The sequence below is a fragment of the Hakea prostrata genome, chromosome 5, assembly GCF_041222555.1.
Source record: "Hakea prostrata isolate BN-2017 chromosome 5, UWA_Hpros_2, whole genome shotgun sequence".
NCBI lineage: Eukaryota > Viridiplantae > Streptophyta > Magnoliopsida > Proteales > Proteaceae > Hakea > Hakea prostrata.
The window spans coordinates 52862438-52888395 of record NC_142604.1 but is presented as its reverse complement, the minus strand read 5'-3'; the positions used below and the strand labels follow the sequence as shown (position 1 = coordinate 52888395).

The following is a 25958-nucleotide window of genomic DNA, read 5'->3' as shown; positions in this document are numbered from 1 at the left end:
CCATTCATCTTTCGAGTCCAGAATATTGACCATTACCGATCTGATTTCCAATTATTGTTGAAGATCAGCACTATAGTTTTTATATATACTGAATAGCTGATCTGAGCGTTGTGCCGTTTCCAGATTATGCGCTTTCCCTCTTCCGAAGCCCTCGAATTATCGCCATGCTTATTGCCTACACTATCAATTGAGTTGAGGGTTTCTTTCTTCTACTTTTTCCTCTCATTCTTTCTACTTTCACATATTCCGATTGAGGCGACTCCAAAGACGCAACTGCAGCAGAACTCAAATCAACAAGAGGTTAAGCCGGGGGCGTAAAGAGGGAGGAATGAGTTCAGGATTTGATTGAGGCTTTCACCTCTCGTTAACTTTCTGTGCATCTGTCATCAAGGGAAGCTAATTGCCAACAAGTTGACAATTGATAAGGGTCATAATCTAGAAGAAGAACTAGAAATTAACTTCATTCCGGGAATCTTCCATTATTAAATTAATTACTCACTTGCCCAAAGTCCAAGCTTATGTAGATGTAAGAGTCTTACTTGCCGTGTAATGTTGCTTACAGAGATGAACAATAATTGTTTATGGAACCGGGTTTTTTTAATGGAAGTCTGATATGCCCAGAATAGTTCCGGTAGTTGCCTAGCTTAAAGGTCAAAGAAATGATAAAAGTCTGTCTATGTAAGGCATCGTGTGGTGTTTGCCCTTGGAACAGGTTCGTTCAATTCCACATGGAAGCTCAGGATTGGAGGCTTTTTGCAGATAGATCCTGAGTTTCAAAGGTTATTTATTTATTTATTTATTTTAGTACATTAAAACTAAAATAATAAAAAAAATCCAAACTACACAAGGATATTTTCGTCACAAAATTTATTAAACTAACAGTTCTGTTAAGCTTGTCCTTATTTAATCGTTTCTTGAAATCACAAGGGATCCATATGCAAAATAAAACTTGAACTGGACTAAAAGTGATCTGGACCAAACCTTAGGAGGTCCATGAAAATTACCAAAATTTTCTTCTTCATGATATTGCTATTGTAATAGCACATTTGAAGTTTAAAAAGTTGAATTTTTTTCTTCTTCTTTCCAGTAAGTCCTCAACAATAATATTTTCTTATATAATTTCAATTGATAATTAATTTAAAAACTACAGAATTGTATTCATTTATAATTTCAAATCTTGCAACTTCAGGTGCATCTGCAGAATTGTATTCATTTATAGTTTCAAATCTTGTTACTTTAAGCTCATCCAACAATATTTGTGGTGCAAAACTAGCAACTACTATATACAATAAATAAAACCATTATGTTGAAATTGGTTAATGACAAACTATAATTGTTAAGGCAACCTAATATCTTATAATTATTTGACTCTTAGATTCAATAAATCATATACCTTAATCACAAAGCATTTACATTACAAGATGGACAAGACAAACTCCATTGTTTATAAAAACGCGTGAGGAGATCGATCATCATTTTCACTTTGGAATAGAAAGCATAATGGTATATAGTCTGTCGTCTTTTTTCTCAAAACATAATTACTTTGAGCGGAGTCGTGCTGATAATGTGGTATAAAATGAAGAAATATATTCAAGACAAGAAAGAGAATAAAGACAAGATGAGTTCAACACTTCTATTGAGTTATTCATTACATATTTATAATGAAACTAACATCTTTTCTAATATGAAAATATCACAGTCTACAAAGAATACAATATATGATTCTCATACACAATAAGATGATTTTGATATGGAATGATGAATTGTTAAGATCTTCCGTTAATATGGGAATGCGGATTACCAATATTACACGCTGAGATAGTTGAGATCTTTCATTTGAAAGTTAAGATCATTTTAAGACCATTTTTAGGGCCAATTTAAAACCATATTCTAGAACCAAATAGAAACCAAAACAGAACCGAACCTCAATAGTTTCAGAGTTGGATCAAATTCTAGAACTTATTCGATTTGTATTGGATTGGATTTGAATTGTTCTATTGTTGTTTAAAACTGAACCAAAAATGATTTGATTGATTCTACCCGGCCAAGAAAAAAAAAGCTGAATTGATTGACGCCCTTGACCAGAAGCCTGATATCCAAGTCCTTTTCCTGAGAAGTTGCTGCAAATTTTCTTTAGCGTATTAAACTACCCAGATCAGTAGTAAAATATTCCCAAAATCCCAAGGAAATCAACATCCTTTTCTATGAACAAATCAAATGATCCGATATCTTATATAGAACGGATTACACTCTTGCTGTTAATTACGCAGAAACTTTCTAATCTTACTATTAATGGAACCTGGTTTGGTTCTTCAGGTGGGAGAATTTATTAGATCCCTCAAATAAAATAATTTAAATGTTTTTGTAGAATCGTTAATTAATAACACTTTCGAGTCAACTAAAAACAGTAGTTACAGATGAATTAAAAATTATGAAATGATCCACAAAAATCTCATTTTATATTCTGTGTTGACTGGAACCATCTTATCAATCATTTAAAGATTTGAATATTTCAGAATCAGACTTGGAATCGTCATATCGTGCCTCCCACGTATAACACCTTCAACAAGAACTTAAAGCTCAAGGTGTTCTTCTTCTGAAGTAAACTTCCGTGCTTGGCCAACGAGATGAGGCATTGACTAAAGTAGTTTAATCCCATCCATTTTTATCATAGTTGACTATTCAATTCGTGTATCCATCAACTTCGGGAAATTTGGGTGATGATCTAATTTCCGGACGCTTGATGAAGTTTCCATGAAATTTAAGTGACTTTCTCGTTTCCTTTCAGGTGCAGGTGGTGTTCAAAGTTATATAAAAGTGGTGGATTTAGTAGCTTCAATTCAAACCACCGAGCTCTCTAGTTATAAAATTACTCCTGAATGGTGAAATTAAAGTTTCTTCTGTCTTTCTGCTTCTTACTCTTTTCTTCCTGCTTCACCAAGAACGTTGTTGCTCAAAATGGAGATGTGAATTCAACAGCATTGTTTCATGTAGGAGTTGTTCTCGACTTATCATCCAATATCGGGAAGATTGCACAGAGCTGCATCTCTATGGCTATATCTGAATTTTATGATACTAATGCGAATTATACAACAAGACTTGAGCTTCACCCCATGGATTCCAAGAATGATGTTGTAACTGCAGCATCCTCAGGTACTTCACTTACCCAATTAATTATTATCTGGGTTTTCTCAGTTGCTATCCATTGTTTCTTTGCTTCACATTAACTTGTATGATACTTGGTTTCTTTCTCTCATTGTTTTTAAAATTGTATATGACTTCTTCGTACTCAGAAGGGAGGGAAGAAAAAAAAAAAAAATCCTTAAGGGGACAGTTTTGTTGTCCTAGACTTCTAACGCAGGTCTGAACCTTAGTTTTACTCCTAGTTTTCGAATGCAAGACATCCAAAGCTTCCATTTTTTCAATGATAGAGAGAAATATTTATTTTTTCGTTTATTCAGAAGCAATTGATTAGGACCTAAGGAAGATACTAAACTAATAGTAAATTATTAATTTTTTGGCCCAAAGTTCTGATATATAATGATGCTGACCATGGAAATGGGGTTATACCCTATCTCTTTTTTTTTTTTTTTTTTTGGTAAACCAGGTTATACCCTATCTCATTGATGCCTTCTAAGAGATTGACATACGTGTGGCATATAGTAATTGTTAAGAAAACAGAGCAAAATAGACAAGTACAAGATAAATAATTCAAGAGATGTACGAAGTAATATAAGTGAACCTAATATAGGATACTCGTTATTCAAAGGAAATCCACCCAAAGGAGAGGAGCAAAATTAGAACTCCTTCTAAAACCCCAGTCCAAACTCAAAATTTATTCCAATATAATGTTCTTTTGCTTACCGTAGAGAGCTAAATAGATGTACATTGGAGCATCTCGTGCTTAGGCAATTCTATAAACCCTTAAAAATGACCACATAGTTTGACTAGCTAATCTTCATATTAAATAAAGACTTAATTAAACTTAGAATGACATCTACAGGATCTTGCAAGTATGAAGATAGTTGGTTGTATGCTTTTGAAGGTAGACTATTTCCAATGTGGGTGGAAGTGGAGAAGTGGCCTTGAGAATTAAGTAGAGCTAGGAACCTTGTATATATAGGCAAATTGGATCTCCTTCACCAAAATGGCTAGAACTTCCTCTAGAAAATAGCAAATGACTCATTATTTGTAGTCTTGGAAAATAAATTTCTTGAGCTTCTATGAAATGTTGTGCTAATTCCTTATAGAATCACACAGTTTTTAGTTCAAAATTGACCCAAAATTGGTGACTGTGCAGTCACTTATTGCTTCTAGATGTTTTGTTTAGGCTTATAGACCTAGTGGACTACTTTGTTGGGGCCTTAGGGAATACTCTAGCATCAAAAGTAGGTTTGTGTCCTCAGCACAACAATCTGCATTTCCAACCCTATCCTAATAATAGAAATAGCATTGTGTGCCTGTGATACAGTAGACGTGCTTCAAATCCTCACCATGTATCTTAGGGAAAGTCAAAATTTTAGGCTACAAAGTAACAGCTGTGTGCAAAGTATCTACAATTTTTTTCCTACCAAACTCATGCATTTAGTTGCAGTAGGAAATTTTATTTTTGTTCTTTTAAGTGAAGCAATAGGAAAGTTGTCTTTTGAGTTATTTTTTTGGCGTAGACTTAAGTTAGGCTTTAACTATTGATTGCCCACTTAAGTGGGCAAAAATCCAAACTGCCTACTGTTCATTTTTTGTAAAATTCCAAGTTACCCATTGTTAGAATTCAAAGATTTGACTGCTAGTTTTATGGGCCAATTGACTAAAATACCCCTTACTAGTCAAATTACTAAAATGCTTTCTCACTCAAATGACTCAACCCCAAGGTCACCCATCTTCTTTCTATACCTTGTCATAAACCCAACCACCGTTGGCGACCACCACCCCTCCCCTACCGGTGACCATTGCCCCTCCCCTGCATCGAACAGTTGGTTCACCCCCTAAATTATGAGATACTATATCAATGGCCAACTCTCCCTCTATGTCTAGAGAAGGCTCCACGTAGACCCCCTCAATTGAATTTGTGGTGGACTCCAAGTTCTCCCCATAACCCAATTTTGAGAATCCTTGTCCTGTGCCCTCTTTTGGCAACAGGTTGACCACTCTATCATTTTCAAAATTTTCAAAATTTAAAACTCTAGAATCCATTTCATCATCTATCTCTTCCTCAAGGGCCCCCTCAATTTGATTAGTTGTAGACTCCAAGTTTTCCCTAGAAACCAAAATTTGAAAATCCTCCTATGCAAATTGTTTTGTGTGAGACCCCTCTATTGGCAATGTGGATACCACTTTAGTCCTTTTCAAAATTTTCAAAATTTAAAACTCTAAAATCCATTTTATCATCATCTCTTTCTTGTGGATCCCTCAATTTGATTGGTTGTAGACTCCAAGTTCTCCCCTATAACCGAATTCTGAGAATTCCCATCTTGTGCAAATTGCTTTGTGTGTGCTCCCTTTATTCGCAATGTAGCTACCACTTTGTCCTTTTCAAAGCTTTTAAAATTTAAAACTCTGAAATCCACTTCATTGTCCAGTTTTTACTCATGGGACCCAAATACATCTGACAATTTTTGAGTATCAAAGGACTGAGAAAAAAATAGGGTTCCACCAAATTTTCTGCCAAATATAGTAGAGTTCTGCTCGAAATGGACTCCTCCCTATCCATGTCAGCCAATGCATTTTGTTATATAGGAAAGTCATATATAAGCTTTCTTATTTGCTCCTGTTCACTTACTAATTTTTATAGCATATGCTCCTTTCACTTACTAGTTTTTGTATCTGCAGCTTTGTACTTGATGAAAGACGTAGCAGTACAAGCTATCATAGGGCCACAACAATCAACTCAAGCTTCATTTGTAATTGATCTTGGAGAAAAAGCTCAAGTGCCAGTTGTGTCTTTCTCTGCAAGAAGTCCTTCAATTTCTCCCCTCAAGAGTCCTTATTTTATAAGGACAGCTATTAACGACTCAAATCAGGTTAAAGCCATTGCTAGCGTTGTCCAATACTTTGAGTGGAAGGAAGTGGTTTTGATATATGAAGATACTGATTATGGAAATGGGGTTATATCCTTTTTCATTGATGCCTTTCAAGAGATTTACGTAAATGTGACATACAGGAGTATCATTCCTCTTGATGCAACTAATGAGAAAATATTAGAAGAGCTCAATTCATTGAAAACCATGCGACCTAGGGTTTTCGTTGTCCACATGTCTTCTTCTATTGGGTCTCAGTTTTTTATTAATGCAAAGGATGCAGGAATGATGAGCCAAGGTTATGCTTGGATTGTCACTGATGGGTTATCAAGCTTATTAGCTCCCATGGATTCCAAGGCTATGGATTCAATGGAAGGCGTATTGGGTGTTAGACCGTACGTTGCTAAGTCGAAGGAGCTTGAAGAATTTGAAGTCAGATGGAAAAGAAGGTTTTGCTTATCAAGCAAGTCAAATAGAGAAATCTGCGAGCCAGGTCTCTATGGGTCATGGGCATACGATACAGTTTGGGCACTAGCTATGGCAGTGGAGGGACTTGGAACATTGGTTCCTCAGTTCCTGAGTGTGAACAACACTGACAATTCAACTGATATTTCGAGCCTTGGATACTCACCAATTGGTCCAAGACTTCTCCAGAATATCTTGAGCACCAGTTTTAGAGGCCTGAGTGGTGATTTCCGTTTGGTTAATGGAGAATTGGAATCTTCTACCTTTGAAATTTTCAACGTGATTAGTGGAGTAGAGACAGTTATTGGAAACTGGGCAACAAATTTGTCTTTAAGCAATCAAACAACTATTAGATGGCCAGGCAAGGCATCAACAAATCCAATGGGTTGGGACATATTTAGAAATGGTAATGAAATCTTAAGAGTTTTGGTGCCGAAAAAAAATGGCTTCCAAGAATTTGTGAAAATCACTAGTAAGACTAATATCACAGGGTTTTGCGTAGAAGTGTTTTGTAACATAACAAGACAGCTACCCTTCAATCTCTCCATTGATTTTATAAGTTACCCACCAGATGGATCATATCTTGATGACTATGATAAGCTTATCAGTGAAGTTAATAAGAATGAGGTGAGTAAGAGATATTTAATTTGTTTTTCCATTATCTTCATCATATAATGCTAACGTGTTTTCATTAATGATGGAAACATAACAGCAATACAATGCAGCGGTAGGGGATATATCGATTTTGGCAGATCGAGCTCGAGATGTAGACTTCACCATGCCTTACACACTGTCTGGGTTGGTAATGGTGGTGCTAGTGAATGATTCGGAGAAAGGTGGTATCTGGATGTTTGTTAGCCCTTTAAGCCGCAATCTTTGGCTGGTAACAATTGCAGGTTTCATCTACATCGGGCTTGTGGTGTGGATTCTTGAACATCCTTCAAATACTGAGCTTGGGATCACACGTCGCGAACGGCTTCAAGCAAGCCTCTGGTACTCGTTCTTAACGCTCGTTTTCTCCCAGAGTATGTCTATACACCAACTACCTTTTTTTTCTATCTGCTTCTCATTTATTTGCATCAACAACATAAGCATGAAGTTTCTTCAATGGTTGCAGGAGAGAGGATTGAGAACAACTTAACAAAAGCTGTACTGGTCACTTGGATTTTCTTTATTCTGATCTTAACACAAAGTTACACAGCTACTCTGTCCTCCAACTTAACAACCCGGCAGTTGCAGCCAACAATCACAGGCATTGATGACATAATTAAATATGGTCATTCTGTGGGATACCAAAATGGTTCGTTTGTGAAAGAATTCCTGAAAAGGCAGTTCAAGTTGGATGATTCCAAGCTCAAGGGTTATTCCACTCGAGAGGAATATAATGATGCTTTGTCTAATGGATCAGACAAGGGAGGAGTTGCAGCCATTTTTGATGATCTTCCTTATATCCAAGTTTTTCTCAATAAGTATTGTAACAAATACACCACGGTTGGTCCCACCTATTCGTCTGAAGGATTTGGCTTCGTGAGTCCCTCTCGCTTCCTCTCAAACTTTAATATATTATTATTATTATTATTTTGCATAAAAACTGTTAATTGTGGTATATTTCTTACTGATTTCTTCCAGGTCTTCCCTAAAGGCTCTCCTTTGACCTCTTATTTTACATCCAAAATCTTAGATATTACTGATAATGGGACTTTGAGCGAACTTAAGGAGAAGTTGTTAGATGAAAAAACAAATTGCAACAGCGGACATTCTTCTTTGGTATCAAACAACCAGCTTACCTTGAGAAATTTCGGGGGTCTCTTCCTCATCATAGGAGTCGTTTCAGGAGTTTCTCTGTTAATACACTTACTCCTGTTAATGTATGATAGAAATAAGAGCTTATCTCTACAATCATCTTGGCATAGCACTAAAGATAGGATCAATTATATAACAAATGTTCTCAGGGGGAGGTCCCGTGTAAGCCAATTTGTACCAACAGAAAATCAACCTAGGGCTGATGCTGCCACAGAAGGCATTGTTGATGAAGTGGGAACGATTGAACTTCAACATAGGAGTGCTGAGATTAGGGAAGAACACAATATTGAACCTCAAGATGTAGTTGGAAGACTCTCAAATCAGTGTTCAAGGAGGTCCATGCAATCATCTAGACCATTTCAAAGGGCAATGTCTAGCCATTGCTAACATTTGTATCCACAACAGCAACATTATTTCCGTCACAATTTATTGGCGGAATGTGGATCATGTTCCCTCTTTCGAGGATCCATATCAAATGTAGCTTCCTAGTTGTTTGCAATCTGATCTTGCATTATATACTTATGGTCCGGGTTCATCAGTTTTTTATTTTTCTTTTTTCCATTGATAGGCACTTGCAGGAGGCTTCAACCGCAAGAAGACAAATTCCCTAGGCACCCCCGAATTTCCTCTAGATGATACTTTCATATTCTGTAGAGCAACAAAGGAAAATGTATTAGCCCTCCAAGCGGCCATTTAGCTCTTTTCAGGCATCACATGACAACAAATTAACTTCGAAAAGAGCGATGCATTCTTCTCTAGAAATGTTAATCAGGCCAATAAAGGAGAATTTTTATCTGTGCTAGGAATCTAGGAAATGGGAAAAATGCTACCTATCTCGGAACCCAGCTATTTCATGGAAGAATCAAATAAAAAAACTTCGGTCATCTCATCAATAGACTAGGGAGCAAGATGGCCACGTGGAAAGTCGCGTCTTTATCCTACGCAGGAAGGGAAGTACTCATCAAATTTGTACTCCAATCTTAGCCAATTTATCTAATGCAGTGCTTTTGTTTCCCAAAATTTGTATGCAGGACCTTGGACATAATCTGCCAATGGTTTTGGTTGGGAAAACCAAACAAAACTAAACAATTGACACTCATATCTTGGGAGTGATGTTGTAAACCCAAACTATAGGGAGGATTGGGTTTCAAGAACATGGAACACATCAACAACACTCTACTGTTAAAACAAGGAGGAAGACTTCTTAATAACCCAAATTCTGTCTGGGGAGGCATCCTCAAAGCAAGATACTTTCAAAAATCTTCCCTCTTTGATCCAAAAGTCATAGGCAAGAAAGGATGATGGATATGGAAAAGTATCACATCCATCCTCCCCACCCTACAAACAATGGTACAAAGAAAGATTGGTGATGGGAAATACACATATTTTTGGTTTGATCCTTGGGTAGAAGCAACAACTGATCACATGGTAGGTGAACAAAACCTTTTACTTTGGCAAAGGAACACAAAGCTGCGAGATGTCTTCAACAAATTACCAGCAAAGAAGACAAGAGCTAAACAATCAGAACAATATGAATTTGCTAACCCCTTCTCTATCTTAGATAATTTGTTCTTTTAACCCATCCCCAACATAGGATTCATGGTTATCTCTAGTATTGACAACAGGGGAATTTTCTGCAAAATTAGTAGGAAATGCATTGTCCAATCTGAATAACCATGAATCCAGCAAACAACTTCCCTCTGGTGGAAGTTCTTTGGAAACTACAAATACACCCAAAGTTTAAAATATTTTTTTGGCGTCTCTTAAATGCAGGATTACCAACAAAGTTGACCCTATCTAAATGGATAGATACAAACCCAGCATGCAAAATGTGCAATAATAGGAAGGAAGAATCCATCTGGCACATCTTCATCTCGTGTGAGTGGACAAAAAGAATTTGGGCAGCTGGAGCCTTGGGTCTCATAACGGAATCCATTCAGAAATACCTCTCATTTACAATTATGCTTGTCATTTCTAAATGAATATAATTTTGACAAAAAAATACCAAAATCTGGTTTTTTTTTCTTTCTAATTTCATAATTACATGTTATTTCATTTGGCTAGCTAGGAATGCAAAGATATTTAACAAAAAAAATACACATCCCTCTCATATAATTGATAATGTAAATAGATGGATTAGGGACCTAAAACTTGCCCCCAGAAGTATTGCAAGGATAAATAATGAATCAGCAACCCAATACAATTGTCTTAAATGTTTTTATTCAAATAACAACTCTAGGGACTCATCAATGCTTATGTGTGCAGGGCTATATGATGAACTACATGGAGATAGATGGTGCGTAGGACTGCTGTGGAATGGAAAGATCGAACCCATACAAAAAGGATATACTCCATCAGGACAACTCTTGTAGCACCTACTAGAAGCCACTTGGGCAATGATAAAAAGAGCACAAGAAAAGAATATCCAGCTAGAAAAACTTCTTTGTTGTGATTACTTTATCAGGAGATATCCTAATCACAGGAAAACAAAAAACTCAACTATCCCCAACTATGTTCCCTATTTTGGCGATGATGATACCAATCACATCTAAATTAGAAGTCTGTAACTTGAATCAGGATGCAGCTGAAAACTGGCTCTTTAGGTTGTCATATGAACATAGAGGACTTCCTTGTATTGAGACCATATCTCACTCTCGGATGTAGCTACCAAACTTAATATCTATAGATTTCCTTTATCATAAAAAAAAAAATAAAAAAAATAAAAAAAAAAAAAAAAAAAAAAAACACACTGAATTTATTAATTCTACTACCCTAAAAAAAAATTCAAATAAATAAAGAGAAGAAGAAGAATTGATTGACGCCCTTGGCCAGAAGCCAACATCGAAGTCTTTTGCCGAGAAGTTGCTGCATATTTTCATTAGTGTTATAAAGTATAAACTACCTAAATCAGTAGTTAAAGATTCCCTACCGACAGGAGAAAATAAAACTAATAAAAAGAAAGCAAAGAAAATCAACATCCTACCCTTTATAGAATGGATTTCACTCTTATTGGTAATTACGCAGAAACTTTCTACTCTTATTATTAATGGAACCTGGATTGGTTCTTCAAGACAGGTGAGATAATTTATTAGATCCCTCAAATAACATAATTGATCAATTGTTTTATAGAATATTTAACAACACTTCCAAGTCAAATAAAAGTTGTTGTTACAGATGAATTAAATATTATGAAATGTTGAAATGGTCTACAAAATCACATTTTTTATTCTCTGTTGAAATCAACTGGAACCAACTTATCAATCATTTAAGATTTGATTCTTTGAGAGCCAGGTTTGGAATGTCATATCGTGCGTCGCACAAATAACACCTTCATCAGGTACTTAAAAGCTCTAATTCGGAAGTAAACTATGGTGCTTGGCCAATGAGGTGAGGCTTGACCAATGTAGTTTAATCCCATCCATCCTATCATAGCTGTTCCATTCAATTCTTGTTTCCATCAACTTCGGGAAACTTGGGTGATGATATATTTTCCTGACGCTTGATGAAGGTTCCATGAAATTTAAGTGACTGGTTTCTTCTTTGTTGCAGGTTGTGTTTAAAGCTATATAAAGGAGGTGGATTTAGTGGCTTCAAATCAAAACACAAATCTCCCTAGTTATAGTACTGCTCCCTAATGGTGAAACTAAAGTTTCTTCTTTCTTTCTGGTTCTTCCTCTTTCATTCATGTTTCTTCATTAAGAACGTCGCTGCTCAAGATGGGACTGTGAATTCAACAGCATTGTTTCATGTAGGAGTTGTTCTCGATTTATCATCCAATATCGGGAAGATTGCACAGAGCTGCATCTCTATGGCTATATCCGAATTTTATGACATTAATGCGAATTATACAACAAGACTTGAGCTTCACCCCATGGATTCCAAGAATGATGTTGTAACTGCAACATCCTCAGGTACTTCACTTACCCCATTAATTATTAGCTGGGTTTTCTTAGTTTCTCTTCATTGATTCTTTGCTTCACTTTAGCTTGTATGAAACTTGGTGTCTTTCTCTTATTGTTTTTAAATTGTATGACTTTTACTAAGAGAGCAAAAGAAAGAAAAAAAAAAGAAAAGAAATCTATGAGGGGAGAGTTTTTGTTATCCCAGGCTTCTAATGGTTCTTCCATAGTTTTACTCCTAGTTTTTGGATCCAAGACAATCGAAGTTTCCATTTTTTCAATGACGAGAGAAATATTTACTGTCGCTTATTCAGAAATAACTGATTAGGACCTAAGGAAGATAGTAAAATAATGGTAATTTGGGGGTTTTCGAATGTATAAACCCTAGCTAGGCTAGCTAACCATATGAAGGAACACTGATCCGTGTCGTTAAACAGTTAACAATAAAAACCCTAAACTATAACTAGCAAGCAGCGAGTAAGGGTGTTGATCTACAGAGAACTAGAAGGCTAACTTGTTAAAATTAATTTTGAAAGTAATTAATTTGGCTAATCTAATTAAATCTAAAAAGTAAAGGATTCAAACTAATGGTAAATAAATCTAACTAACGAATTGGAAAGCTGGAGAGAAATAGATGGGAAGGTCTATCCTTAGGATTCCAATCCCCAATGGTATTATCAATTTAAATGGTCTCATACTTCAATTTACCACAACACAGGCTTGATAAATTCAAAAGAAATTAGGTTTCATTCTAGGCATAGATTATCTTGACAACACTATTGTCCTTTGCTTTTCAAGCTTGATACACTTAGTTCATTCAATTATTATTTATCTTCGATATAAACACATTAACAATAATTTCTATTGTTTGAAATGAAAATAATGAATTAGAGAAACAAAACTTTCCTACTAGTTTATCAATAAAAATATTCTCATAGAGTTTAGTCTAATATCAAGCAATTGCATAAAACCAACATTTATTAATGATTCCAAAAGTTCATCTAATCCTAAAGATAAAAAGAAATCAGCTACTAATGATATATATAAGAGAAATAATAATGATAAATTAAGAAGTCCATGTGTGGGTCAATGGTGGGTCAATTATGCGTGAGGGTTTTCTTTTTCCAAATTAGATTGAGAAGAGTAAGCATAAGGTAGCTTGATTAAGGTAGGTTTGGTCCAATGTCTGTGCATGTTTAGGAAACTATAGAGGAGAGAACAGAGGGGAATCCAAGAGGGTAAGGAAACAAAATCATATAATCCAAGTGCTTATTTCCTTTCATTGCATGGATTAAAATTGAATCTCAGCATTCACAATTCTTTTTTTTTTCTTGGGCGACAAGATTGAATCCTATGATTTTAATTGGACTGAAGTATACCAATATCCAACATCTTTGTCAATTTTGCTCCATATTATCTATAATAACAAAAAATGAATTGTTACTGAAAATGACCCAAAGATACTCAATTAGCTCTCTTCTAATTAGTTAAGTAAAGGAAATTAAATCAAATAAATAGTGATAAATGCATGCTTATCAAACACAAAGAACATTTCTTCAAGGAGAAGGAAATTACGAGAAACCTTGTCCTCATTTAGAGTTGAAGGGTGCATGCACTCCCGTCTGGGGGATTTGGGTTTTAACGGAAACTAAGGGTTTAGGGTTTTGATTGGAGCTTCATCTGTATAAGAGACCATATAATAACACAAGTTAAACCATACTTCCAGAAAAAAGATCAAAATGCCTTTGCCTAAAAAATGACGTAAAAGAAAAGAAACTCCTCAGACAGTCCAGGTGGTTTAAGCTTCAAAGAGTTCTGCTGTAGAGAAATCAAAACTTTTGTCTAGAAAGAACAGCTCCAAGCAAACACTCATAATTTCTTTCCCCATTCCCCAAATCAAGCTCACGCATTTTGTTGCAATAAGGAAGTTGTATTTATATCTATTTATTTCTTCTCACACTCCTGTTCACTTACTAATTTTATAACTGCAGCTTTATACTTGATGAAAGATGTAGCAGTACAAGCTATCATAGGGCCACAACAATCAGCTCAAGCTTCATTTGTGATTGATCTTGGAGAGAAAGCTCAAGTCCCAATTGTGTCCTTCTCTGCAACAAGTCCTTCTCTTTCTCCCCTTAAGAGTCCTTATTTTATAAGGACCGCTATTAATGAGTCAAGTCAAGTTAAAGCCATTGCTAGCATTATCCAAAACTTTGAATGGAAGGAAGTGGTTCTGATATTTGAAGATACTGACTACGGAAATGGGGCGGTACCCTATTTCATTGATGCCTTCCGAGAGATTGATGTACATGTGCCATATAGGAGTATCATTCCTCTTAATGCCAGTGATGAACAAATATCAGAAGAGCTCAATGCGTTGAAAACTATGCAAACTAGGGTTTTCATTGTCCACATGTCTTCTTCTGTTGGATCTCAGCTTTTCATTAAGGCAAAGGATACAGGAATGATGAGCCAAGGTTATGCTTGGATTGTGACTGATGGGTTATCAAGTTTATTAGCTCGCATGGATTCCAAGGCTATTGATTCAATGGAAGGTGTATTGGGTGTAAGACCATATGTTCCAAAGTCGAAGGAGCTTGAAGAATTCAAAGTCAGATGGAAAAGAATGTTTTACCCATCAAGCAAGTCATATAGAGAAATATCCGAGCCAGGTCTCTATGGGTCATGGGCATATGATACAGTTTGGGCACTAGCTATGGCAGTAGAGGGACTTGGAACATTGGATCCTCAGTTCCTGAGTGCGAACAACACCGACAATTTAACTGATATTTCGAGCCTTGGATACTCAACAATTGGCCCAAGACTTCTCCAGAATATCTTGAGCACCAGTTTTAAAGGCCTGAGTGGTGATTTCCGTTTGGTTAATGGAGAGTTGGAATCTTCTGGCTTCGAAATTTTCAACGTGATTAGTGAAGTTGAGAGAGTTGTTGGATATTGGAACCCAACAGGTGGCATTTCAAGGCAGTTAAACAAAAAAAACAGGCCAAAAAATTCGTCTTCTATGAGCAATATGAAAGCTATTATATGGCCGGGGGAATCAACAACAAAGCCAATGGGTTGGGATATATCTACAAAGGGTAAAGATAGTTTAAGAGTTTTGGTGCCATATAAGAGTGGCTTCGAACAATTTGTGCACATTGATCGGGACCCCATCACTAACAAGACAATTAATGTCACAGGGTTTTGTCCAGAAGTGTTTCATAAGATAACAAGTAGACTACCTTTTGGTCTCTCCTATGAATTTATAGGTTACCCACTAAATGGATCAGTTCTTGATGACTATAATGCGCTTGTCAGTGAAGTCAACCATGAGGTGAGTAAGAGATATTTAATCTGATTTTCTATTATCTTCGTCATAGAATGCTAATGTGTTTTCATTAATGATGGAAACAAAACAGAACTACGATGCAGCAGTAGGGGATATAACGATTTTGGCCAATCGATCTCGTGATGTAGACTTCACCATGCCATACACAGAGTCTGGGGTGGTAATGGTGGTGCCAGTGAAAGATAATTTGGAGAAAGAGTTCTGGATGTTTTTGAAGCCTTTAAGCCTGGGTCTTTGGTTGGTGACAATTTCAGGTTTTATCTACATAGGGCTTGCGGTGTGGATTCTTGAACATCCTTCAAATACTGAGCTTGGGATCACACGTCGCGAACGACTTCAAGCAAGCCTTTGGTACTCGTTCTTGACGCTCGTTTTCTCTCAGAGTATGTCTATACACCCACTACCTTTTTTTTTTCCTTCTTTCTATCCGCTTCTCATTTATTTGCATCACCAACATAAGCATGAAGTTTCTTCACTGGTTGCAGGAGAGAGGATTGAAAACAACTTAACAAAAGCTGTACTGATCACCTGGATTTTCTTTATTCTGATTCTAACACAAAGTTACACAGCTAGTCTGTCCTCCACCTTAACAGTCCGGCAGTTTAAGCCAACAATCACGGATGTTCTTGACATAAAGAAACATGGATATTATGTGGGATTCCAAAGTGGTTCGTTTGTGAAAGGATTCCTGCAAAGCCAGTTCAACTTGACCGAATCCAAGCTCAGGGATTATTCAACTCCAGAGGACTATCATTATGCTTTGTCTAATGGAACGGATAATGGAGGAGTTGCGGCCATTTTTGATGAACTTCCTTATATCCAAGTCTTTCTCAGTAAACATTGTAATCAATACACCACGGTTGGTCCAATCTACTCGTCTGAAGGATTCGGCTTTGTAAGTTCCTCTCGCTCCCCTCAAATTATTTATTTATTTGGCATAAAAACTGTTTGTTGTGGTGTATTTCTTATTGATTTCTTCCAGGTCTTCCCTAAAGGGTCTCATCTGATCCCTTATTTGTCATTGGCAATCTTAAATATTACTGACGATGGGACTTTGGACAAAATTAAGAAAGAGTGGTTGGAAGACCCTAAAAATTGCAGCGATGGAAGTTCTTCTTCCCAGCTTACCATGAGAAGCTTCGGAGGCCTCTTCCTCATCATAGGAGTCGTTTCAGGCCTTTCTCTGTTAATACACTTGTTACTGCTCATGTCTGGTAGAAATATCAACATATCTCTACGATTAACTTGGCAAATCACAAGAGATAGGATCAGTTATATAAAAAATGCTCTCAAGGGGACGTACCATGGAATCCAAGTTGTACGCACAGAAAATCAACCTACGGCTGATGATGACACAGAAGGCATTGTTGAAGGGGAAACCATTGAACTTCAACATAGGAGTGCTGAGATTAGGGAAGAACACAATATTGAACCTCAACATGTAGTCGGAATACTCTCAAATCAGTGTTCAAGGAGGTCCATGCAATCATCTAGACCATTTCAAAGGGCAATGTCTAGCCATTGCTAACATTTGTAACCGCAACAGCAACATTATTTCCGTCACCATTTATTGGCCAAATGTGTAGCTTGTTCCCTCTTTCGAGGATCCAAATCAAATGTAGCTTCCTAGTTGTTCACAATCTGATCTTGCTTAGTACACTTTTGGTCCAAGATTTATTTGTCTTGTATTCTCTTTTCCACTAGAAATGAAAATTTTCATAGACACCCTAGAAACTGTCTTAATGCTTACACCGACAATGAGAATTCAAAACATACTACATATCTCCTATGGGAAGTTTTGAGTGTCACCCCTTAAGTTATCCCCTAACAATAATGCCATGCTTTGAGGTATCCAATTTAGCAGTCAGACGGCCTATTATAAACACTATTGGTCTCAGTTAGTTTTTATTTATTCATTTCTCATATTTCCCTAAAGGGAAGAAGATGGAGAAAAAAGGAAAACAAAAGAAATAATCTTCGGAGAACAAAAATCATGAAGACGTAAGAATAGAAGAAGAAAAGTGGTTGTAGACGGTGAGGAAAAGGAAGATGAGTTGAGTGCGGTTTTTTCCGTTCAAGGGGGTTCTTGTCTTTTTGGAAAATTCAACTTGCTTACTGTCATTGATATATTTTTTCCCTATAGGAGGTTTGATTGATAAATTTGGTAACTCAGGGGGTGGCATTAATTTTAATTTTAGGGGGTAAGTCAAGGGTGGTGCTCAAAATTTCCTTTCCCTATTCTATGTAAGTCATAGTTGGTAAATTCAGGTATGGTCAAGGCTGTAAATGGATAATCAAAATATGCTTTTGAATTTGCATTCGTATCAATTTAGGAGTATCCGAATCCTATCAATTACTAATATGATGCAACTATGGTAATATCCATTTTTGACCGATTATTATCCAAGTGACTAATTATCCAATTAAGTTACTGACTGGATTTGTTTTCTTATTTTTGTAAAATTTTAACTTAAGATATGTGAATATTTTTCTAGATTTTCTATTGAAACATACAAAAAGGAAGATCAGGCTTCGTGATTGTCATGCTGTATTTGGTTGGTGGCGAATCCATCCAAAAATTAATGAGATATGAGCTGAACCTGTGCTCAAATATAATGGGATGTGGATATGGTAGTTCTTACTTTTCAATATAAATTAATCTAATCGACCTGTTTACACCCCTTGGCATGGTAATAGCTTGGATATGGATACAACAAGTAATCACCATATTAATACCCATATAAATCAGGAAAACAACTTTGAGTTTGATTTGGCAAAGGATTTGGCGACAGTTGAGGCTTCTCCCTCGTCTTCACAGCTATCAAGCAACTCATACCCTTTATCCTGATCAAACAATAATAAGTTTGAAAAGTCTTGGGGTTATGATGGTTCGATTTTCTTTGTTAGTTTTACTTTTCTCGACTGTGCTGTAAGGATGAGGTTTCTATAGTTGGGATGTGTAGCATCTGAGACTGGGGCCTTGGGCCAGGGTCGGTGGGGGGTTTGGATGGAATGGAGAAGAAAAGGTAAAGTGGAGCAAAACTGTCTTCCTCCTTTCAAAACCAGAGGTGTTAGTGATAATTTTCTATCATTGAGTTTAGATGACTTTGCATTTTTCCAAATAAGCTACTTAGAAGTCGAGTCAATACTATTCCTCTGGGAATTTGATCCTCCCTCCTTCATGTCACTCGGTTCTCCGGGCTCCCTCCATGTCAGATACCTTGGCCTTCTCCATACAAGATGACATCTAAAGATTCCAAATGGGTATTTGCCCTGCAAGAGGAATATCAAGCTTTTCCAAGCAACATGACCTAGTGATGAATTTTTATAACTACTTTAGCCAAGACTCAAAAGGGACATGATGCTGCATGGGTTGTAGTCGATCACCTGACAAAGTCGGCCCACTTTTTGCCCTACTCCATGTCATATTCTGTGGATCATATGGCACAAGTGTATGTTGACTAGATTGTTCGGTTGCATGGTGTGCCTTTGACAATAGTATCAGACAGAGACTCTAGGTTTACCTCTAGATTATGGAGGGGCATCCAAGAAGCAATGGGCACCAAGTTAAACTTTAGTACTATTTTCCACCCTCAATCAGATGGGCAAACAAAAAGGGTGAAACAAATCATTGAGGACATGTTAAGGGTTTGTGTGCTAGATTTTAAAGGGAGTTGGGAGAAATACATACCTCTAGTGGAGTTTGCGTATAATAACAATTATCAAACAACCATTGGTATGGCTCCTTACGAGGCTCTTTATGGTAGAAGGTGTCACTCTCCACTGTATTGGGATGAGGTTGGGGAAGGAAAGGTGATTGGTCTAGATTTAATTGTTGATGCCCAAGAGAAGATTAGCTTGATCAAGAAGAGAATGAAGGTAGCTCAGGATTGTCAAAAAAGTTATACAGATATGAAGAGGAAGGAGATGGAGTTCTCGGTTGGTGACAGGGTGTTCTTGAAGGTCTCACCTATGAAAGGCATAAATAGATTTGGGAAGAAGGGCAATATAAGCCCAAGATTCATTGGACTTTTTGAAATTCTAAAAAAGGTAGGAACAATAGCTTATCAACTTGCCTTACCACCAACTTTATCGGATGTTCATGATGCCTTCCATGTCTCTTTGCTTTGCAAGTATGTGCCAAATCCGTCCCATGTTTTGAGCTATAAAACACTCCAACTAAACATGAACTTGACCTATGAGGAAATACCAATGGAGATTGTAGACCGTAAGGAACAAGTGTTGCATCAGCGTACCATTCCATATGTGAAGGTACACTGGAACAACCATGGTGTTTCTGAGTCAACTTGGGAGCTAGAAGAATATATGCGGACCAGATATCCTCATCTCTTTCGCAATGAAGGTAATTAATCCTACTTCCTAGGCCCAAAGATGCATTATGGGCTCCATCATTTGACCAGCCTGGTCAACATTTTGATCTTGTTCTTACTTTTTGTCAGACATCGAGGAATCAAGAGACTGATAGATAAATGTGCAGAAGGAGCCATCAAGCCCTTCAATTTTTGAGCAACTATGTATTCTCTCTACATTCTCAGATCTTCTATGATTGAAATTTCGAGGTTGAAATTTTTATAAGGGGTGAGGAATGTAACACCCATAACTAAAGCATATGGGTAGTCTTGGCATTTTGTATTGATACTCTGATAATTACGGTTAAAGGCCGAACTGGTATGAGATTAACATACTTACTAGAATTTATTTGCCAAATGCAATCATAAGTTGAGAATTACCTAAAGAGTTAACAATCACCTTAAATAAAGAAAGAGTAGGGTTCAATGCCTCATCGATGCATAAATTATATTTCATGTTTTGATATTAACAAAAAAAGTGGGAGTTTAGGAGGAGAGAATATTGAGGAATATTCAGAGGAAAGAGAAATAGATGGTCAAAACACAAGGATTTATGAGGAGAGAATATTGAGGAATATTGAGGGGAAAAAGAAAGATGGTGAGAATGTGGATTTATGGTGAGTATATTAAACAAGAGAATTGAGAACCCATATTGGTTAACCAATAATAGAGACAAAAGACAAGGATGCTATGATTATGTTTTAGATGTTTGATTTACATAATTTATTATTAAATGATTTATTCTTTTTATTTAATAATTTGATCTTTGATTATGAATACATTTTAGATTATGTCTATCTTGATTTATTAGTATCTTGTCTTTGAGTGCATAAATATGTATTTTCTTTTAGATTTTGTTTGATGAAATTATCATGATCTACTATTAATTTATCTCTTCCTTGAATTTACTGATATGTTCTATAAGCATGAATTTGTCTTTAGAATAGTATTTTATTGGGTTATTTATTGTTGTATTATGCATTGATTTGATAATGGATTATATCGAAAATTTATCTTTTCCATATGATCTTGCATTGTTTGCATATTATTCATCAAGACATGTTATGATCATATTAGCATTATGTGTTGTTGAGTTAGTAGGTGTTTTAGATGAGAATGTATGTTAAGGTTGTATAACGCACACAAACCATGTAACGGCATGGGACATCCTATCGACCTTAAACCATGTATGCATATGGGAGGGTAATTGTGTTTTTGAATGAGAATGTATGTTAGGGCTATGTAACGCATGGAACATACATTGAGTTTGGAAACATTTGGGTTAGGGTGGATGGATGTTGGACTGTGTAACGCGCGCAGGCCATGTAATGGCATGGGGCATCCTATCAACCCTAGACTAGCGAGGATATGGTTTATTTATATCTTCGTAGCATCATTGAGTCTCATCCATATCATTGGATATGTTTTGACTTTATTTTTCTCTTTTATGCGTGTTAGTTAATTTATTTGTATAAGATTATTATTTAATTAAATATCAAGTACAAAAATAAAGGAAACTGTTAATATGTGTTAGGTTGTACTTGCTGAGTTTCTTCCCAAAACTTACCCCCTTACTTCTACAAATGATGGACTTGATCAAATGGATGATGGATATTCAGAGGATGAAGATCATGATCATGTCTACTACATTTATTAGGATAGATAAATTTTGAAATTTTTCATTAGTTGTAATTCTTGGCATTTAGATGTTTACTTGGATTTCATTAAAACTATGAGACAATTCATGGAAGCGTTTTAGATTTATATTTGAATATATTTCACTGTGATCTACTGTATTATTAGTGGATTTTATTTATTCACAATGTCTAGTGTATTTGGGTTCACTACCTAAGTATCGTCGATATTTGATCAATAATGACTTTCTCCTTACATGGAGATCGGGCAGTTACACTCCTAGACGAGAGTCTCCTACCACCACAAAAAGCCCTCAAATTCAATTAGTGGACCTTCCTGTTCAACCTCAACCTCTTAACACCCACCCTATGCTCACTTGAACCAAGACTAGGACTCTCCCTTGTAAGAGTTTCACTACCACTTCTACCCCTATGGATCCTACCCAAACTGAACCAATGTGTTTTATTATTGCTAATAAGCACCAACACTAGCGTCAAGCCATGGATGAGGAGATCAATGCCCTACTTTGCAATGGCACTTGGTCTCTTGTTCCTCAAGGAAAAAAATATTATTGGTTATAAGTGGGTTTTTTTAATCAAAAGAAAGGCAGATAGCTCTATTGACCGCTATAAAGCTCGCTTGGTTGCTGATGGATTTAACCAATAGGAGGGCCTTGACTATAATGAGACTTTCAGCCCAATAGTGAAGCCCATGACTATTCAGTTGGTGTTGTCTATTAATGCAGTTTCTAAGTCCTAACCGATTTGCCAACTAGATGTTTTTCAAAATGCCTTCCTTCATGGGTTCCTTGAAGAAACAGTTTTCACGAAATAGCCTCCAGGGTTTGTTGATTCTCATCGTTTGTATCATGTGTGTCAATTGCATTGCTTTCTATATGGTCTTAAGCAGGCCTCACATGCATGGTTTGATATGCTAAGTACCTTTCTTTTGGAATATGATTTTCAGGGCTCCAAGACTAACACCTCTCTTTTTATCTATATAGGATCCCTTGGGGCACTTTATATCCTTATCTATGTTTACAACTTCATTCTTATTGGTAGCAATGAGGAATTAGTGTGTTCTTTTATCAAGAGTATTGGGTCTACTTATGCTATCAAAGACATGGGGTCACTGTGATTTTTCTTGGGCATGTTGGTTGTTTGGAATCTTGATGGGCTGCACCTCAGTTAATCTCAATATATCTCTAATCTTTAGGCTAAGGCAAAAATGATAGACTACAAACCTATTCAGACTCCAACTTTTACCTCCAATCAGTTGAGTAGGTTCACGGGGGAACCTCTCGAAGATCCCAGTTTAACAAAAGTATTGTGGGGGGCGCACAGTATACTACTTTTACTTTTATTGGACTAGCTACCTTTATGATTGCAAATTGATGGGTGGATTTGCTATTTACTTGGGCCAAAATCTGATGTCTTGGAGTTCCAAAAAGCAAGCCACATTGGCCTAGTCTAGTAGCGAATCTAAATACAAAGCCCTAGCAATTGTGGCTGCCAAAGTCACCTGGCATTAGTAATTGCACATTTTTCTTCCCACTACCCCGGTGTAATAATGTGGGGGCCACATACCTAACAACAAATCTAGTGTTCCATGCACACACCAAACACATGGAGATTGATTACCACTTTGTGCATGACAAGGCCTCAAAATAGCAGTTGGAAGTTCGGTTTATCTCTATCAAAGATCATGTGGTTGATATCTTTTTAAAGCCACTTGCTTATCAATGGTTCACTCTTCTCCTTACCAATCTCAATGTCTCTTCTCTCCCGTCGAGCTTGCGGGGGAATGTTGGAAACCCTAATTGTGCCCTACATGGATGCTCTCATAGCAAGTCGCATGAGAGAATTAAGAAGATAAACAAGGAAACTTATTTTGCAAGCAAAGCATCTCAAGATGGTTTAATGGACCAACGCGGCGGATCTTATCCAAAGCCAAAGATTTCTATCTCAAGTACAATACCTCAACAGTGGAACTAGTACAATTACCCAAGCCATGTGAAACTTAAAAGAGTTGTACATTGGTAAAAACTCTAGAGCTTATCTATATATAACTTGTACACATCAATTACATCCTCAATAGAAAACCACATCAGCTTGCTATTCATCCGTGGATGTAGGTTAAACACCAAACCACGCTAACTCTCGTGTCTTCTTCTTCTCCTTTACTTTCGATCACATAAAATAACAATCTTATCACTAGGCAACCCCAAACATATTCTTACATATGTGAAGTCTACTATTGGAGCTAGTATTTGTCTAAAACTGACAAGCCTTAATCTCCTATTAGCATTTATTGACACCGATTGAGCTAGGTATTCTGATACTCAAAAAAAATTTGTTATGTAAAACTCATTTTATTTAAGGAATCCTGTATCTTTTAAATCTCAAACACTATCATTATAAATAAAACAGACAACTCACCTTCTGTAAGTCATCAATTCAACCTCAAATCATACACATTCAAGAATCAACTTCGTTCTTATATTGGATTAATCAGATTACGCTATCATTGTTTAGAACCAAACCAAAATCAAACCAACGAAGACCATTGACTAGAAGCCTGATATCCAAGACTTTCTCCTGTGAAGTTGTTGGGCTCAACTTTAGTGCTATGCAATTAATGCATGCGCAGCACTAAGCTGCCTACAGTTGGGATTCAAAGTCTCGACCACCCTTCTTTTTTATTCGATCTTGACCACAAGATTTCATCCTCACCATTTGCAGCTCAGTGTTGCGCAGCACTGAAGCACGATTAGTGTTGGGAAAAATACCAAAAGACGGTTCACTCTTTTCCTGCCTATGGAAAAGAAACAAGACAGCAAGGGGGGGAGGGAAGACCACTGGAGAGGGGGCGACCCGGGACGCGCACCCCGAGGATGAACGGGCGCAGGGCCGCCGATGACCCGAACCAAAAAAGAAGAAGCATAGACATGACAATATACGTGGTTTGGCTTTGCTTACATCCACGGGTGTAATGGGACCTTTCACTGTAAGAAAGTAGAAACACAACACTTGAATAGTGCTTGGATTTATAATCAAAACCAACCCTAAATCCAAAACTAGATATCCATGTACACCCTCTCTCAACTCACACTCTCAACCCTTGCAGAGTTTCTAACCCACTACTCCAACACAAAAAGCACTTCACTCAGCTCTCACATAACGCTGAACTTAATGAGTTCTCTCACTCACTTATTTTTCACTTGCCTTTATCTCAGGCAAACCTCCCATCTATTTATAGATGGGGAGGTGAATAATTAAGAGAGAAATAAATTTTCACATTAATTTCATTTTTCCTCATGCGCATCTTGACATTTACATATTTGCATTTATAAGGAGATAAGAAGAGAAGACCTTTAGCCTCCTTTAACACATGTTTATTTCTCTTTGTCAACAAAGATGGCTGAAGAAGCACCAAATTTGACATTAGTCAAATTTGGTGTCTTGTGAGGAGGACCACAACTATTAGAAGTTACTACATCTTTTCCATTAGGGTATTAAACTACCTAAATTAGTAGTCAAGATTCCCTACCAACAGTCAAAGAAAATCAGCATATTCTATTTTTCTTATTTTTTTTTTTGGTAGAAAAGATCTCCTATGTTATGAACAATCAAATGACCCGATATATTTTTAACAATGATTTCACATTGGATGGTAATTACGCAAAAAATTTGTAATCTTATTGTTATTATTTTTTACCACTTGGTTTGGTTCTTCAGAGGTGAGAGAATCTGTAAGATCTCTCAAAGTAGAATAATTAATTTTTAAGAGCAAATTGCACATGCACCCCAAAATGGAGGCCTTAAAGCACTGACACCCCACTTTATGTTTAAAAAGCACAGAGACCCCAAAATTGGATTTTTCATTAGATATATTTGTCACTGAAAACCTTTCAGACACGGTTTATTATAGGGATGTTTTCCAAAATAAACAGTGATTTAACTAGTTTTCAGTGTTAAATTTGACAAATATATCTATTGAAAATTCAATTTTGGGGTCTCTGTGCTTTTTAAACATAAAGTGGGGGGGTCAATACTTTAAGGCCTCCATTTTGAGTGCTAGGTGCTATTTGCTCTTAATTCAATTGATATTATACCATCCTTAAGAACTCTTCCAAGTCAACTGTGAAGTTGATGTGATTGAAATTATGAAAAGTTGAAATGGTATGCTCCAACATTTTATTTCTGATTCAGTTTATTGACCATTCAAGATTTGAATCTCTCAGAATCAGACTTGAAAATTGAATAATTTGAAGATTTTTCTTCCTTGGACAAGAACTTAGAGCTTAAGTCGTTGTTCTGCTTTGGAAGTAATCTTGCTTGCTTGACCAGTGAGTTGAGGCATTGACCAGTGTAGTTTAATCCCATTCATCATTCATAGTTGTTCTTTCGTCTTCCATAAA

General features: G+C 36.6%; 2 protein-coding genes across 2 annotated transcripts; both read left to right on the top strand.

The window, feature by feature from the left end:
• Window positions 1-3050: 3050 nt before the first annotated feature.
• LOC149016493 (glutamate receptor 2.5-like) lies at window positions 3051-8672 on the top strand. The gene is made up of 5 exons (XM_089156770.1): window positions 3051-3153; window positions 5830-7109; window positions 7195-7507; window positions 7600-8009; window positions 8112-8672. The coding sequence occupies exons 1-5, from the start codon at window positions 3051-3053 to the stop codon at window positions 8670-8672; spliced, it is 2667 nt and encodes an 888-aa protein (XP_089012896.1).
• A 3234-nt stretch (window positions 8673-11906) lies between these two features.
• LOC149016492 (glutamate receptor 2.2-like) lies at window positions 11907-17067 on the top strand. Its single transcript, XM_089157128.1, has 5 exons — window positions 11907-12196; window positions 14176-15518; window positions 15604-15916; window positions 16019-16428; window positions 16516-17067. The coding sequence occupies exons 1-5, from the start codon at window positions 11920-11922 to the stop codon at window positions 17059-17061; spliced, it is 2889 nt and encodes a 962-aa protein (XP_089013254.1). The 5' UTR covers window positions 11907-11919; the 3' UTR covers window positions 17062-17067.
• Window positions 17068-25958: the final 8891 nt, after the last annotated feature.